This window comes from Ostrinia furnacalis, unplaced genomic scaffold (assembly GCF_004193835.3).
Source record: "Ostrinia furnacalis isolate ACB-3 unplaced genomic scaffold, ASM419383v2 OfSCF3083, whole genome shotgun sequence".
In the NCBI taxonomy this organism is placed as follows: Eukaryota; Metazoa; Arthropoda; class Insecta; order Lepidoptera; family Crambidae; genus Ostrinia; species Ostrinia furnacalis.
Window position 1 is genome coordinate 68,544 of NW_021133322.1, and position 16,243 is coordinate 84,786.

Consider the following 16,243-nt stretch of genomic DNA (forward strand, 5'->3'; position numbering starts at 1 on the left):
TGATGGACTTCTCAAAATGAAAGTTTAATAATTTAATTCTAATTGATTGCCTCAAAGCGACCTGCGGAATAAAATTCCTATTTAAAATACTGTCTGTATGCTGAAAATAAAATTTTAACGCGCCTATGAGTACGCAAATTGAACAGTTCGTCGTACACACTGATTTACATAGATAAATAGTGTCAAGAAATAGAGAGCTTATTTCTATGAAGAGTTTTCTGCTAGCCAACCACGGTGATAGGATATTATGGATAAAGGGAGTACAGGACAGGCCGCTGAATGGTGAACAGAATAATTTAGGCTACAAAATGTAAAACTTTCGTAACACAAGGACTTTCGGCACTATTATTTTACGTATAAAAACTTTTTATGATTGCTAAGTAGACAATAATAAACAGTGTCAATCACGATGAAACGTCTTGTTTATTTAATTTATCTTATTTTTGTACGCGTAATGTTTTAGAAGTTTATCTATTAAACGGCTGCCTTAATTTTTGCATAGTCTGCCACGCCCCTTACTCATCACTCTCGCGTCACGCGTGACTTTATCGCGCGATTACTGACAATCAGCCAAGCCAGTCAGTCACCGAACGCACCGCGAACGGTCAAGACTTGTCGTGAAACTAGTTTGCTCTATATTCGTATACCGCGCCCGCGAAGTTTTGAGCATGTGAGCAAAAGTGTTTTAAACAAAAATGTTTTCGAGTGTTTTTTCATTGTCATTCTTGATAGTTTCAATTCATGGATTTGCGCTGCCCTTCGAAGGATTATATCAGCTGGATATAATACACTACAATGACTTCCATGCCAGGTATGTTATATCAATTGTTTGACCTTGTGTCATTCATAAGTTATGATGAAACAATAATATTTTTGTTCTAAAACGCGATAACGAAGTTCGATTCTATTAATAGTTATGTTAATATTGAAATTATCAGATGTCATAATAATAAGAATCCTTGTTAATATACTTTAACAGACAAAAAATAGATTAGTTTTAGTTTAAAATATTCACTATAAAGAATTTAGTCGATGATAGATAGAAATGTAAATAGAGACCGACATAAAGATAAGCATTTAATTATGTTTAAAAAATTAACGACTCTACCTAACGTCTGGTATAACTTACTACTTATTTTGTGGTATTTATTTTGTCTCTAATCGCAGTAATTAGACTGTTAATATTCTTTCTTAGTCGTATTTCTACCATCTTTCCTTGTCCTTGGCGATAGTAGGTACTTATGCAATATATCAGTCATTCAACTGAAGATTGCCTATCTACATAATATCTCCAAAATTATGAAAATGCTTTCAGTCTAGGTACTTTATTGTTTAACAACGTAGTTTTAAATACAAATGCTATTTTCATGACTTAGGTAGAGTATAGTTATTATATTCGTCTTAGTTCGCTAAAAGTGCGAAATGAAGTTTAACTTTCCTCTAAGGTTCAAGGTGCCTAGAAAGCAGAATAGTAGTACATACTAATAGGTACTTTAGATCCTAAAAAAAAGTGTCCTATCCTAACTCCAATGCACTATTCTTTATCTATTTTCCTTCCTTGGCTTAGTTTACCTCACTAATATGCTGAAAAAAAGTACCAACGGCAAAAGTTATACATACTCGTAAGTACTTTACTTTTAAATTTTGGCCGACTTTGTGATTGGGTCATCGAATTCAAACAAGGTTGCTGGTTTAAGTCTAGTCTAGTTATTTATCAGATGATACTATGATATAACAAGTTTAAATAAAGAATGATAGATTCTTTTCATGTAAGTTACGTAGGTAACAGTAAGTATGTATGTATGAAGGTTCTTTCCCGGAGAGTGGCAGTAATACGAGTATAAACATTGTATTTTATTATGAAGTAAAAGTAATTTGTTCAGGTTTAAGTCGTGCATTTCTCACGTATACCACTTTGCGATAATAATGACAGTGCTAAAACCGTAAAACGAAGTATGTTTTGCATACCTACCTATTATGATTGAGTTATACAGTAGGGTGTCCCGTCGTTGTATGGGAAAAATTTTTTTTTGAGTTACGGTTACGCAAGAGGTATCAAAAGTTGCGTTTTGACATATAGATTACGATTAGCATTAAATTTAATGAGATATCAGTCATCTTGAGGCCTCTACCTGTCCTTGAAAAAATTTTAAATTGCTATTTTAGGGGTTCCTGACATAAACTATTAATATTACAAAAATAGCGTTTTTATGAAATTTTATGGTACACAATGAGTCAAAGCAAGTTTTAAAATAGTTTAAAAACCAATAAATCCATAAATACTTTCAAAACAGAATTGGCTTTTTGACCAGAATTAGGCATTTACGCGCGCGATTTTAATGTATTCCTAATTAATCCATGGGTCAGCCAAGATATCGATTTAATTTGAAGATACTCAATTCCCTTCTCACAGCAGGTTAATAATTGTATTACGCTATTATGAAACAATGATTGGCATCTCTAAGTGGAAGCTAACAAAAATAGCAGTCAATTTTAGAAAATCAACCATAACTTGAAAACCATTTGTCCGATTTCATTACTTTTTTATTTAAATGATAGCTCTACGTGTGCGCTTAATATTTTGTGGTATGAATTGTATCGATAAAATCAACCTTTAGTTAGTAATTAAAGGAAAATTGAATTTTTTTACATTGTTGTGATACTACTTTTTAAATCGTTTTTTTTACAAAATGTCTTATACTCTACTAAAAAACATGTCAATTAGTATTCTGTTTAAATATAATATTATAAAGATTTTTGGCTAGGTAGTTTTTACCTGAAAAAAATCAAAAAGTATATTACTACCATATATTGCTAAATTTTTGTTAAATTTATGCTAAAAGTATGTAATATTATAACAAAAAAGTGCGGTGCAATACCTTACAGCAATAAAACCTCAACAGAAATAATACCAACAGCCTTGCCGAAGGAGTAGAAAATTTGAGAAAAACAAGTCAAAATATGAATTCTGCTAGTTCGAACCAAACCTATTCCTCACTGGAAACAGTCTGTCATTGCCTGCAAATCATATCTTAGGGTTCAACTGCCACTGTTATTACAAAATAAAATGAAACAATTGTGAAAAAAATATAATAGATGACAAACAGTGAAGGGCTGATTAAGAGATTTTTTGAGACATAAAAATGCCGGTAGAGCCCTTGAGACATTATTTTATATTTTTTTAATTATTTTTACGGTAATCTACATCTTATGACGCAACTTTTGAGGGGTCTTGTGTAGCGAAAATATAAAAAAAGATATTTCGGGACACCCTATTATACAGGGCGTAACTTGAAAATATCAACCCAAAATATCAAATAGAGTTGTAATTAATTGTAAAACGATATTTTTATCATTATTCGTGATATTATTTTTACGCTTGACATAATGATGGGAGGTTCAAAAGTCTTGTAATTTCTTATAATTGAATCGAAAGTAACTCTATCTGTCTGTTACACTTTCACTGAACCGATTATGATAAAATTTATAAGGAGAATATGCGATAAAGATTTTCTGTGACAGACAAAATTTCACGCAAGCGAAGTCGTGGGCAAAAACTCTAGTTAGTTATAATTTATAGGTAGCTTCTAGCTGGTTATTTAGTCCTTTATTTATTAAAAACACGTTTGTGTTAATTATACTGTAACTTACTGACTCACCTACCTATTGATATTGGCATGTAAACACTGAAATTTTACGTGTGGGACCTAATATTTAATTTTATAATAGCTAGTTTCTAGTTTTCTTCAAAAATTTTTAGCCTGATGAGCTGTCCCATATTATAGGTTTCTACTTTAGGTGGATCTCATAAAACCAGTTTCATATCTAGACACAGAATTGTATAAAATGTCGAGCCGGCGAGTTTGCGAAAGAAACTGCTTACGTCAAAACCAGATGATCGCGAAATGCATTGGAGTAAAACCGTATCAAGGTCAATAAGTAGTGGTACAGTCGAACGAAATTGAATTGTTAATTTCGAGACCTCTTACTCATAAACGCCACTCAAGAGTTACGAGACTACTTAGTGCCCGTTTTCATCATCAATCCCTAATTTTGAAGTGTACCCTTTGAAAATCACTCTGAAAATGTTACCATAGGGGTCACTTAAAAATTTGGGATTGATGGTGAAAACGGACATAGGCTTACTTTACCCCACTTATCGCTTCCAGCACTGCCTAGTTTCCACCACACGCTAAGTGGGGTTATACCTAGTCAGAATCTACATTTTGATTGCCATAGAAACCCAACGAAAGTATCTAAATGTAACGTAGAATAGAAAGAGCGAAAGTAATTAGGTATCACTGTACCTATTTCAGTTCCGTAAGCCAGTGGTTAACTGGTAGATAATGCCAAATAGAATTAAGTTAAAACGTTATTTATTACTGAAAATGTTCTGAAGACGAGAAATCAAATAGACATCGGACAATAAAGCTACAGTGTCTTTTAATAGCATTTTATAACAATAAATACAGGATTAACTGTACTAGGAAATTATTTACTTGATCAAGTAATTAATGTGTTAGCTTTACCAACGAAAATGTGGACCCGTTTCCGCACGATTATCACTTCTTTTTAATCCTAATCGTATGCCCTAAATTTTTAATGATAACCAACTTTAAAATATCTTATATCATAAAGGTACGAGTAGCAGGAAGGCGCTGGACGCAGGCCGCTACCGATCGATCAACACGGAAATCATTGGGGGAGGCCTATGTTCAGCAGTGGACGTCCTATGGCTGAAATGATGATGATAATGAGCTTTAAAATTATGCCTTAGATTTGAAGAGACGTCGGTAGCAACACCAACATGCCGGTTCAACAACAACTCCTGCCTGGGCGGGTTTCCTCGCCTCTACCACGAGATCCAGGTCTTGATGGAGGAGAAGCCAGACTTCGTACTCCTGAATGCTGGAGACAGCTTCCAAGGAACCTACTGGTACACGCTTCTGAAGTGGAACATCACAGCTATGTTCATGAATATGCTGCCCCATGATGCTCATGTAAGTTAGTATAACTATTCTTCTTTCTTGAAAGAGATCTGGGTGATACGGTTTATAACAAACTTTCTCATTAATCACGAAATTTTAGAAACTACAAGTGCTAGGAGTCTTAATTTTTGCATGGGGGGTTCCTTTTAGAACGTAGGTGCTCACTCACTAAGACGGCATTTTGCAAAATTCACCACGCGTACGAAGCCGCGGGTGGCCGCTAGTATCACATAATAGAAAGAAGGAGTGTACCTTATCTTACCAAAGTGATGTACTTGTTATACATATAATGTGCTTCAAAATGATCCAAATATTTACCTATCAAATTAAGTTCTATTCTTAGTCTGATAAAATAGCAGCAGAACAAACTTACGATAACATTTGAAGCTTGTAAATGCTGATCCAAGTTTAAAAGATGGATTCGGTGATTCCTCAGCAACTACTTATATTCTTAAAGTGGGCACAAATCTTTCAGTCTGAAGTTCAGGTTGTTGCTCACGCTAGTTACTTAGTCTTAAATCTTTGAAGATGGAGACTACATTTCTACAATCATGTAGATTAATTTTAGTTCTGTTATTATTAAGAGAAAATAAACTTATCTGACAGAGATGTTATCTTTTCCTAATATACTCTATCTACCTATTTCATTTTTTCATTATAGGCGATAGGAAACCACGAATTCGACGACGGCCCGGAAGGCCTGGCGCCGTACCTCTCAGGTCTGAATGCACCAGTCGTGGCTGCGAACATGGACTCCTCAGAGGAGCCGGCCCTCCAGGGACTCTACAAGCCTCATGTTGTGATCGAGAGGAAGGGCAGAAAGATCGGCATCATCGGACTGATCACTGTTGACACTGAGGTAGTTTCCTTTTCAAACAAAAAATGTTAATAGCTGGACAAAGGCTGGATTTCTACAAGACTGTTTGATTTGTAATACTTGATTGCAGTTCAGGCCAGTTCGGCTTTGATTGCTAAGTTAGTATAAGAGTTTTAGAACCAATCAGATTATTAAAGTTTTCTAAAGAGTTTTAACCTCATTCAATTGCGTGCATTTTCGTTCCATTACTCATTTACTTCTTGTAATGGATGTTACGATCCTGCCAAATTGCCTATGGAACCATTTCTTTGGTGGAAAAAAAGGTTCCATTGGTTTTCCTTTCTTTCTTCATCAGCCGTTGCCTGCAGTTGTCGTCCTAGAAATTAATGATAGAGCTAGCTGTATTTGGGACATATAAGTGATTTGAAAAGGGATTACAATACCGATAAAGAGTGTAACCTACTAGTCCACTCATCCTAGACAGTGTTTTAGTTATAATCGTTGCCTTATCTTTCAGAAACTGTCGACCCCGGGCAAGGTAAAGTTCACGGATCCCCGCGAGGCGACTCGTCGCGAAGCGCAGACCTTGACCGACAAGGGAGTGGACATTATCATACTGCTCTCGCATTGCGGGCTTGATGTTGATAAGTGAGTGATAAACAATCTAGATTAGATTTTGCACGCGGCTTTGGTCTGAATTTCGACAAGCAAGCGACAAACTGAACGGTGAAGGTGTTGGATGGCGGAATCGAGATCCGCGGAATGATGGTTCGAACTTTCTGTTTGTGGTGAACCCACTCTTAACACAAGCACATTTAGCTCATCACGAGGGGATTACGGGACTATTAGTAACTTGTGAATTGTGAAATACAAATTACTATGATTATTTTTCAATAAAAAATCACAGAAAGAACAGTTCTGATCTAATCATAACAATAATTCCGTGAAGTTTTATTAAAATCCGATTTTTTTGTATGAAAGAGTACGTAACTAATAAGTAAGTATCCATCCTGAAAAACGTCCACATTTTATAATGGCAGGATTGGTAGGATAGTGAGGAAAAAGAAAAGATGCTAACGTTAATTCGCGTGGGCACAAGACAAGTGAAGACAGGAATCAGGTTGTTAGTCGATTGGTTGCCGCCATTAAACAATTGTACAAAATTAACCGACATTGCTTTATTAGGAGTTACGTTAACTGGTACAGTCGCGTGCAAATTATTTCGTCATTTAGTGAGTCATATAACTTTATCAGCTGTTTGATGACTTATGTAGTTAATTAACTAAACATCTATCACGAGCAGCTTTTAATAATAACTATGACAACCATTTGATTGAAATATTAAGCCATTTGATTTGAAATATTGATTGTAAATAATTTATGTATGATGCAGTTGTTCCTTATAGTACCTAACTGAAGCAATCAGTGACAATAAGCAAAAGATCTAGGCGTTGGACTGCAGATTTGAGAGTACAATAGTTATTCTTAGCATTTAAGTAGAGTCGCTTCTCAAATTAAATTATAAATAACTTGACCGCAACAGAGTGACGGTTAATCCAGTGTCTAAGTAGCTCAGATGGAGAGCAGTCGCCCGGCAAGCCAAAGGTCGTGGGTTCGATTCCCGCATCCCGCCTCAGGCAGTTCGATTTTTTCAAGTTATTTATAATTTTGAGAGTACACTTGTTTATTCCCTATCGACCACTCTCTGCTAACACGAGTCTAGTATTTAGCTTACCTGAAGTAACGAGAACAATCAATTTAGAATCATTGTGGCTCCTAATAGTGATAGTAAGACGTCTGATTTCAGCCCTTATTTCAAGTCAAACAAGGCTTAATTTATGCCATTCTACAACCGATTGACTTCTCTTTCCAGGGAGCTCGCCCGTGACTTCGGGGAGCACATCGACATCATAGTCGGCGGTCACACACACTCTTTACTATGGAATGGTCCATCTCCCAGCGGAGAGCCGGTAGCTGGACCCTATCCCATCTTCGTGGAGTCCGCAGTGGATAAGAAACATAAGGTAGGTAGTCATCATCATCATTTCAGCCACAGAACGTCCACTGCTGAACATAGGCCTCCCCAATGATTTCCATATTGCGCGAATTGTAGCGGCCTGCATCCAGCGCCTTCCTGCTACCTTTATGAGGTCGTCTTGGTAACATAAAGTGGTATTGGTGAATTTTACCTGGAACTCATTATAGTTCCTTGTGGTACGCGAGGCCATGCGACTAAGGGAGAATTCTGTGAATATAAGACTTTCCAAACCCGTCTTGCTAGTGTGGGGATGTAGGTCAAAGTCCTACATTTGCCTCTGGTAAATTAGAGAGAATCGTACTCATGCAGTGGGGATTAAATACGCTGATGATAACGACGCTGTTTTTCTGCTTTCAGACAATGATCGTGCAAGCATCAGCGTTCACCAAGTACATGGGGAATCTGACGCTGTTCTTCGACTTCCGCGGAGACCTGGTCAAATACGAGGGTGGTCCTATATTCCTGGACCGATCTATCGCTGAAGGTATGACAGTCTTTATAAATTTTATGAATAGACCTTTTATTAATTTATTTAATACCCTCAATATTTTTTGTGTTTGGGGTGGGCTCACCATGATTTTCCAGCAGTCGATTGGGACCAAACTAAAGTTTCTCAAAAGTCGAATCGACACCTTTGGGTTATTTGTTCGATCATTCGTTTCAGCCAAATGACGTCCACTGCTGGACAAAGACCAAGGATTTCCATAACGACCCGTCCAGCGCTGCATCCAGGCTCTTCCCGCTTTGGGTTATTGTCTCATGGGAATTTGCGGTACCCTGAAAAAAGCCTTAAAATCCAAATAAAAATTTCTGTTTATTCCAGGCTTATTTTTCCATTTTAAAATAGTTTCAGAAGATTGGTCTATAATTCCAGATGCTGAAATAAAAGCAAAACTAGCACCGTACGCGGAAATAGTTCACAAGGCTGAAAACGTGCCTATTGGGGAGACCAAGACGTCCCTATCTTTCGAAGCCTGCGTTTTTGGGGAATGCGCTTTGGGAGATGCACTGGTCGACTCACAGAATGATTACGTAAGTATTATTTTTTATCTCGTCTTAAAACACTCAGTGGAAATATTACAATTCCTACGCTATTTTGAAGTTAAAACCTTATTTCTTTGGCATAAGATACAAATATAATGTTTCCATGTCTTAAACTTTCCCTTTTACTTAACGGCTAATACTTTTCAGGCCAAGTCGAAAGTAAAATCAAGTCTGGATTTCTTGTCGTTTATCCAACGAGGGAACATAAAGTCATCCATTCCTCAAGGCAGTAAGTATACTTGATTACATTTTTTTTGTATATTTTACATTAGCAGAAAACACAATGTTGTTTATAAAAGTAGTTAAGTTTTAAATATGTACTTAAAGGTAGTTAATATTTAAAGGTAGACCTTTAAATGTGTTTAGTTGAGTAGTTAAAACTGCCAATCAATTGATGCACTTTTTACGAGTAGTCAAACGCTATTATTCGTCTAACCTCTGGACAAATTTTGACGGGAACTTAACCGGAAGATATATGTTATGTGGGACTAAAGTAAGCTGCTTTTATTCTACTTATACTCAATAAATGCAGTACAAAAAATAAAACCGAAATACATAAAAGCAAAAGGAAATGCTGGAAAAGAGGTCATATTTGCAACAAAAATTAATACTGCTTGTGTATTTCAGCAATCACAGAAGGTACGCTATTCGAGCTGTTGCCGTTCAACGACCGGATGGAGACCTTCGAGCTGCAGGGCAAGTGGGTGCTGGAAGCCTTGGAGAGGAGTGTGAGGGACGCCTGGGCCAACCACCCCTTTAAAGGACCCTGGGTGCTGCAGGTTTCGGGTAAGACAACCTTAAGTAATGAGTAATCCCACTAGCCATGGGATTCAGACAGAGGTGCCTGGATGCAGGCGGCGCTGGACCGGTCGTTGTGGAAATCCTTGGGGGAAGCCTTTGTCCAGCAGTGGAATGTCATTTGGCTGTTTAATTCTGTCAAAGTAGAATAGTACCACTCCCACTCTTTTTGGTAGATGTCATAAGAGGTGACCATAGCTGGGCATTAACTCGTTAATCCGTTAATCGTTAATTAACGAAGTTAACATTTCTATTAACGGATTAACTTTTAAGTTAACTTTAAAAAATTTTAACGGACTCGTTAACTTCCGTTAAATTATCCTAAGTCCGTTAATCGTTAATCCAGTATCTACTGTTTACCAAAAAGATACAGCAAACACGCTGAAAAACGCGTTCTGACAAGTACGTTCGGGCTTCTAGAACTTCCAGAACCCAAAACAACAGTTTTTGTAACCTGATCACCAACGCAACGATACAAAAAAGTCAACTGAATTTAAGACCAGTTTTCCTCAACCGATTGAGCTGAAATTTGGTATACTTATGTAAGTACGATGAAAATGCAATGTTAGTAGTACCATTGAGCTGGTCTGATGATGGAGTCAAGAGGTGGCCATAGAAACTCCTAAATGAAACGGCGGAATCGCATCCAATTTGGGTTCGTTGGATTTGTCATTTTGAGCTCTTTAGTACTAGATGATGTCCAGGGTCCTGATGATGGAATCAAGAGGTGTCCATAGGATTTCCTAAACGAAACGGTGGAAACTTATCGAGTTTGGGTTTGTTGGATTTGTCTTTTCGAGCGCTTTGGTGCTAAATTGTATTGTAATTGTACCAAGGCTCTGAGATTGAGATACTACAACTAAAGTGTATGTATATCTATATCTATACTAATATTATAAAGCTGAAGTTGTGGAACATGACGCTCAACCACCATAAGGAAACTATGGTGTTAATACATATAATTTACACAATCTTGGTTTGTCTATATATACTGGGCAGGGTAAAAAACTTCGTCACCGCGATGCAGGATTGTATGCGCGGTGGAGTTTGCCATAGTAAGATCGTAACAGCGCCATCTGTTGGTACGGTTTGTAGTGGCGCAATTTATTAATCACAGTTTGTTTATTTGGTTGAACGCGCTAATCTCAGGAACTACTGGACCAATTTGAAAAATTCTTTTTGTGTTGGATAGTCCGTTAATCCCTGAAGGCTTTAGGCTATATATCATCACGCTAAGACCACTAGGAGCGGAGCACCAATGAAGAATGTTTCAAATCAGTGATTTTTTTCCTTTTGAGAGCTGACGCTGCGTAAACGGTTAAAGTTTCGCATAAATTATGTATGATAGGATTTTCCCCTTTAAAAGTTCTACAAAAAAGTCCGCGACAGCATATGTCTATCTTTTATGGTTGGCTCACTGTAACCTTTTTGTCTGGATGTCTGGATGTTTGTTCCTCTTTCACGCAAAAACTAATAAACGGATTTTGTTGAAACTTTACAGTATTATTATTTATAACCCAAGCTAACATATAGGCTACAAATTTATGACGATATGTGACAAACTAAATTTCAATAAATAGTTAAGAGGTGAGAAATATCTTTAAAAACGCCATCTATCGACGTGCTTTTGACGGTCGTAAACATTCATGAGAGCGAAGCCGTGAAACCTCAGATCATAGAAGGGAATAGATGTGAAACGGGGGCGTGGCGCGTGTCTCCGCGATATGCCCAGAAACGAACATCGCCCGCGACGCCAGGTTAGTCGCGATTCAGTCGTACTGAGGAAATGTTCTCCGATATTGTTGGATAATGCGTAGTAACGTGCAATAACATAAGTGAAACGAAGAACTACAGGAACAATGAAGTCATTTACCACATGTAAGTATTGCAAATCCATTGGTATTTTGCTTATAAATTAAAAAAACCAAACATTTTTACGAACGAATTCAGTGCCGTGACATTTTCTGCGATATCGAAATTAGTGGTGATAAAAATTCAAACACGTTGTACATTGACGATTTAGTTAACAACCACTTTATGTCATGCGTAACTACTGCGCAATGTATTTTATTTCTTCCGAAATTAGTGGTGATAAAAATTCAAACACGTTGTACATTGACGATTTAGTTAGCAACCACTTTATGTCATGCGTAACTACTGCGCAATGTATTTTATTTCTTCCGATATCCACTGACGCGTGAAAATACACAGTACGGCCGCATGTGCCGGTCGTAACATAGTGCAGGGCTCGTGTTCTAATACGGTTTCCTATTATCGATAAATAGAAGTAAATTATTATTTTCTATTTTCTAATTTTGAATGAAAAAATCATGAGTTGCTTGCGATTTTTAAGTTTTTACAAAAACAATAACAATAGTAGAAGGGATTAGTAACTGTCAACTATGTAATTACTATAAGAGCTAGTTGAAAGCCTAATATAGGCATTATTTTTGATAAACATAGGCGGTACGAATTTCGCCATAGTTAAAAAGTTAATGCGCGATAGTAGTTAATAATAATTACAGTGATCCTGTTATTATTATTAAAGTAAATAATAATATATTACCAATATTGTAAATACAGGTAAAAATCGCAAGTACCTACTTAACCATGACTTTTTATACAAACTTTGTCAGTCTATAACTTCTATACTCCATCGATAACGACATTGAGCTTTGGTTGGGGTAAATTAATATAAGGTAACTTCATTTAGTCCCAATAATTGATTCTGAGTTTTTCGTCCATACCCCTTTCAGACCCGGCTTAAATAAGCGTGCGCATTGACTTAAAATAAAAATTTGCTTGGCAAAATTTTGTTTTTCGGAACGAAATCGGTACGCGGCGATCGTGCGTATTATGATACTTTTAATAAAAAATATAGGACCCTCTTGCGGGCAGTTGGTCGCCGGATAGCGATTGTGAAAGTTGTCAGAATTTTTCGGCGCGAACTCCCGGAGAGGTACGTAAACAAAAAAAATAGTATTTTGCTAGTATTTTTGTTAAAATGTTATTAATGATAAAGTAAACATTGTATTCTAATAAATAAATGAAAAACCATTAAAATAATTTATAGTATTGCTTACTTAAAACTAACTTAAATGTAATACGCACTATCGTAGCAGTTCGGTTTAAATTCATTTTTAAAGGGATAAAACGGCACGCTCGTGCGTATTGTTTTTTTGGATATTTAATTAAAATAATAGTCATTTTTTAATTTAACTCTTTAATGCAGCAGTTTAATTATCAGAAAACATTATCTTATGCTTATTAGGTGATGAAAATGACTCAGAAATAAAAAAAAATCCATACGAAAGGTACCTTCTGCACCATTTAGAACACAAGAAGGGGGGGCAAGTTTCCTTCTGCCGCGATTCACTTTAAGGCCCATATCTTCAAAACTATAGGTATTAGGGCAAGTGTGGTGTCATTTTCGGATAATTAAAGGATGGCGAATTCATTTCTAGAACAAACTTTTTGCCTTTTCATACAAAAAAATAGAAATATTGAGAAAAATTCACAAAAACCATAAAGTATTTTTTTAAATAAACGTCGTTTACTTTTAAACCATTGGAGATAATCTAATAAAAAAAATATGTACTGAAACCTACATTTACCAGGATTATAAATATATACCATTGTATGGTACTTTTTTCGAAAAAAGTAGGTGAAAAAAATTTTTTCTTCAGGACACAGCGGGCGAATTTTACTGCGCGTCGGAAAAAAATATTTATTTTATCCATGAATTCATACTATTTGGTTCATAAGCAAGTAAGGATTATTATTTTAGAATTTATTTAGAGTTCCTGGCATATCAAGCTAACATGATTTGTATTTTTTCTTCAATTAATTTTGAACTCTATGTGTAAGACATAAGGTTCAAAATAGCTTAAATACATTTTAATATTGAAAATATCATAAGAAGAAAGCACTAAATAAAGAACTTTAATTTGTCTAAACGTCTAATGATTATTATTATTTTAATTAACACTTATTTCTACATACTATTGTACCAGTGATTTAACGGAAAGGTAAGTGTGAGGAAAGTGAGGATTGATAATCATAGTACGGGAGATTATTTTTAGCACAAAAGCTACGGCTGTGACCATTATAGTTGTTTGTTCAGACAGCACCAGCTTCTGCACTACTTCTTGCACATACATTTCACCATTTCCAGGCAAGCTTCGGCAGCTACGGGAAAATCGGTCCATGTAGGCTCCATGTTGCTATCGACTCTGGTCCACCCCCAACCAGTCGGGTAAAGGGAAGACTGCTCGGTTGCTTGCAACTGACCCTATACGCGAACCCCTTGATATACCTACTAAATTTTAAATAACTTGAAAAAATCATAAGGACATGATTACTGCCCTTGTAATACTGCCCGTAGCCGATTCTGATGCAAAACTGCCTAGGTTTGTGGGCACTTACAGCATTCGTAGTAATAGTAGGAGGTACTTGATCTAAAACAATACCAGTGGATTAATATGATAAGTGAGAAAAAAAACAGTGGATTGAGCTAATAAGTGGATAGATCTTGAACAAGGGACGACTAGAAAAGAGGACCAAAATCCCAACAGAACAGCCTAATCTGGTTTACTGACAGCTCCAAGCCAAGATGGCCTTGGGAACGGGAGCGGGCGTCTACAGTAAATACGAACACAGTGAACGTTTAAGGAGGTTTGCTACAGTATTTCAAGCTGAATTCTACGCTATAATTATGTGTGCACTAAAAACAGGGGTGTAAAAAACGCAATATTTACATCCTGAGCCACAGCCAGGCAGCACTCAAACAAAGCCATCGCCTCAGTGAAGGTTGAGTCTACAATTATTCTAGATGCAATCTTAAAGATGAACAAACTCGGAAGGCATGACAAAGTGTAGCTGATGTGGGATACCTGGACATACAAGGATCGAATGCAATGAGAGAGCCGACAGTCTAGTCTAGCGAGACAAGGGTCAGAGACGATACCTATGGGGTCAGAACTGATAGTATCTTTATCTAAAAGCATACCTCATGGCCATAATATGGTCATATCCAAGAAGCACAGGGCTGAATGGGAAAGCTCCAACGCGATATAAGCTTCATCAAATCATTCCTAAAGGGAAATACAGGGTCATGGAGAAAACTCATCAAAGGTAAGCCCAAGCAATTACAGGGACGCAAACTGGGGAACAAACCACATGTCCCACAAAATGGGCCTAACAACAGAAGCTCCCGAGCATTTGGAATACATGTGGGGTCCATGAAACACTTAATACTGTAAGGATGTGTCTGCTTGGGTCAGCATATCCGGCATCAGAATACTATTAGCTGGCTTTCACTCAGACGCTTAATTCACCTAAGTAATGGATAGGATTTTTTTGGATGATAGGGAATAAAGATCCTAATGGCTCACTGTGGACTACGCTTAGGTGTGGCCCCACATAAGATAACTCAGACAGCTTTGTATCAGCATTGGCTACTGGCAGTATATCAAGGGGTTCGCGTATAGGGTCAGTTGCAAGCAACCGACTCAGTCTTCCCTTTACCCGACTGGTTGGGGTGGACCAGAGTCGATAGCAACATGGAGCCTACATGGACCGATTTGCCCGTAGCTGCCGAAGCTTGCCTGAAAATGGTGAGATGTGAGTGCAAGAAGTAGTGCAGAAGCTGGTGCTGTCTGAACAAGCAACTATAATAGTCACAGCCGAAGCCTTTGTGCTAAAAATAATCTCCCGTACTATGATTATCAATCCTCACTTTCCTTTCCGTTAAATCACTCGTACAATAGTATGTAGAAATAAGTGTTAATTAAAATAATAATAATCATTAGACGTTTAGACAAATTCAAGTTCTTTATTTAGTGCTTTCTTCTTATGATATTTTCAATATTAAAATGTATTTAAGCTATTTTGAACCTTATGTCTTACACATAGAGTTCAAAATTAATTGAAGAAAAAATACAAATCATGTTAGCTTGATGTGCCAGGAACTCTAAATAAATTCTAAAATAATAATCCTTACTTGCTTATGAACCAAATAGTATGAATTCATGGATAAAATAAATATTTTTTTCCGACGCGCAGTAAAATTCGCCCGCTGTGTCCTGAAGAAAAAATTTTTTTCACCTACTTTTTTCGAAAAAAGTACCATACAGTGGTATATATTTATAATCCTGGTAAATGTAGCTTTCAGTACATATTTTTTTTATTAGATTATCTCCAATGGTTTAAAAGTAAACGACGTTTATTTAAAAAAATACTTTATGGTTTTTGTGAATTTTTCTCAATATTTCTATTTTTTTGTATGAAAAGGCAAAAAGTTTGTTCTAGAAATGAATTCGCCATCCTTTAATTATCCGAAAATGACACCACACTTGCCCTAATACCTATAGTTTTGAAGATATGGGCCTTAAAGTGAAGCGCGGCAGAAGGAAACTTGCCCCCCCTCCCCCTGCTACCACAGGGGGTGCTCCCGATGTCTACCGACGGAAATCTACTCAGGAGCACCCAAAGAACAACTGGTGCAAAAATGAGCCTTCTATACCAAAGTGGAGGGGTTCTTGCACTAAATTCCCTACT

At 36.7% G+C, this 16,243-nt stretch overlaps 1 protein-coding gene across 2 annotated transcripts; it reads left to right on the forward strand.

Annotated features, from left to right (window-relative positions):
- Nucleotides 1–567: 567 nt before the first annotated feature.
- Nucleotides 568–9,714, forward strand: LOC114357222 (apyrase). Of its 2 annotated transcripts, XM_028310738.1 has the most exons (9): nucleotides 569–811; nucleotides 4,778–5,000; nucleotides 5,650–5,847; nucleotides 6,323–6,453; nucleotides 7,679–7,829; nucleotides 8,201–8,327; nucleotides 8,718–8,875; nucleotides 9,035–9,116; nucleotides 9,515–9,714. In XM_028310738.1, the coding sequence occupies exons 1-9, from the start codon at nucleotides 696–698 to the stop codon at nucleotides 9,697–9,699; spliced, it is 1,371 nt and encodes a 456-aa protein (XP_028166539.1). In that variant the 5' UTR covers nucleotides 569–695; the 3' UTR covers nucleotides 9,700–9,714. The 2 variants fall into 2 exon arrangements, with proteins under 2 accessions (XP_028166540.1, XP_028166539.1); XM_028310739.1 differs by lacking the exon at nucleotides 5,650–5,847 and having other exon boundaries at nucleotides 568–811.
- The last annotated feature ends 6,529 nt before the right edge of the window (nucleotides 9,715–16,243 follow it).

Excerpts from the sequence above, each read along its gene's own strand:
- LOC114357222 (XM_028310738.1), top strand. The coding sequence starts at position 696 with ATGTTTTCGAGTGTTTTTTCATTGTCATTCTTGATAGTTTCAATTCAT. Across the intron at positions 6,454-7,678 it reads TGCGGGCTTGATGTTGATAA|GGAGCTCGCCCGTGACTTCG; the intron begins GTGAGTGATAAA and ends TTCTCTTTCCAG. Across the intron at positions 7,830-8,200 it reads CAGTGGATAAGAAACATAAG|ACAATGATCGTGCAAGCATC; the intron begins GTAGGTAGTCAT and ends TTCTGCTTTCAG.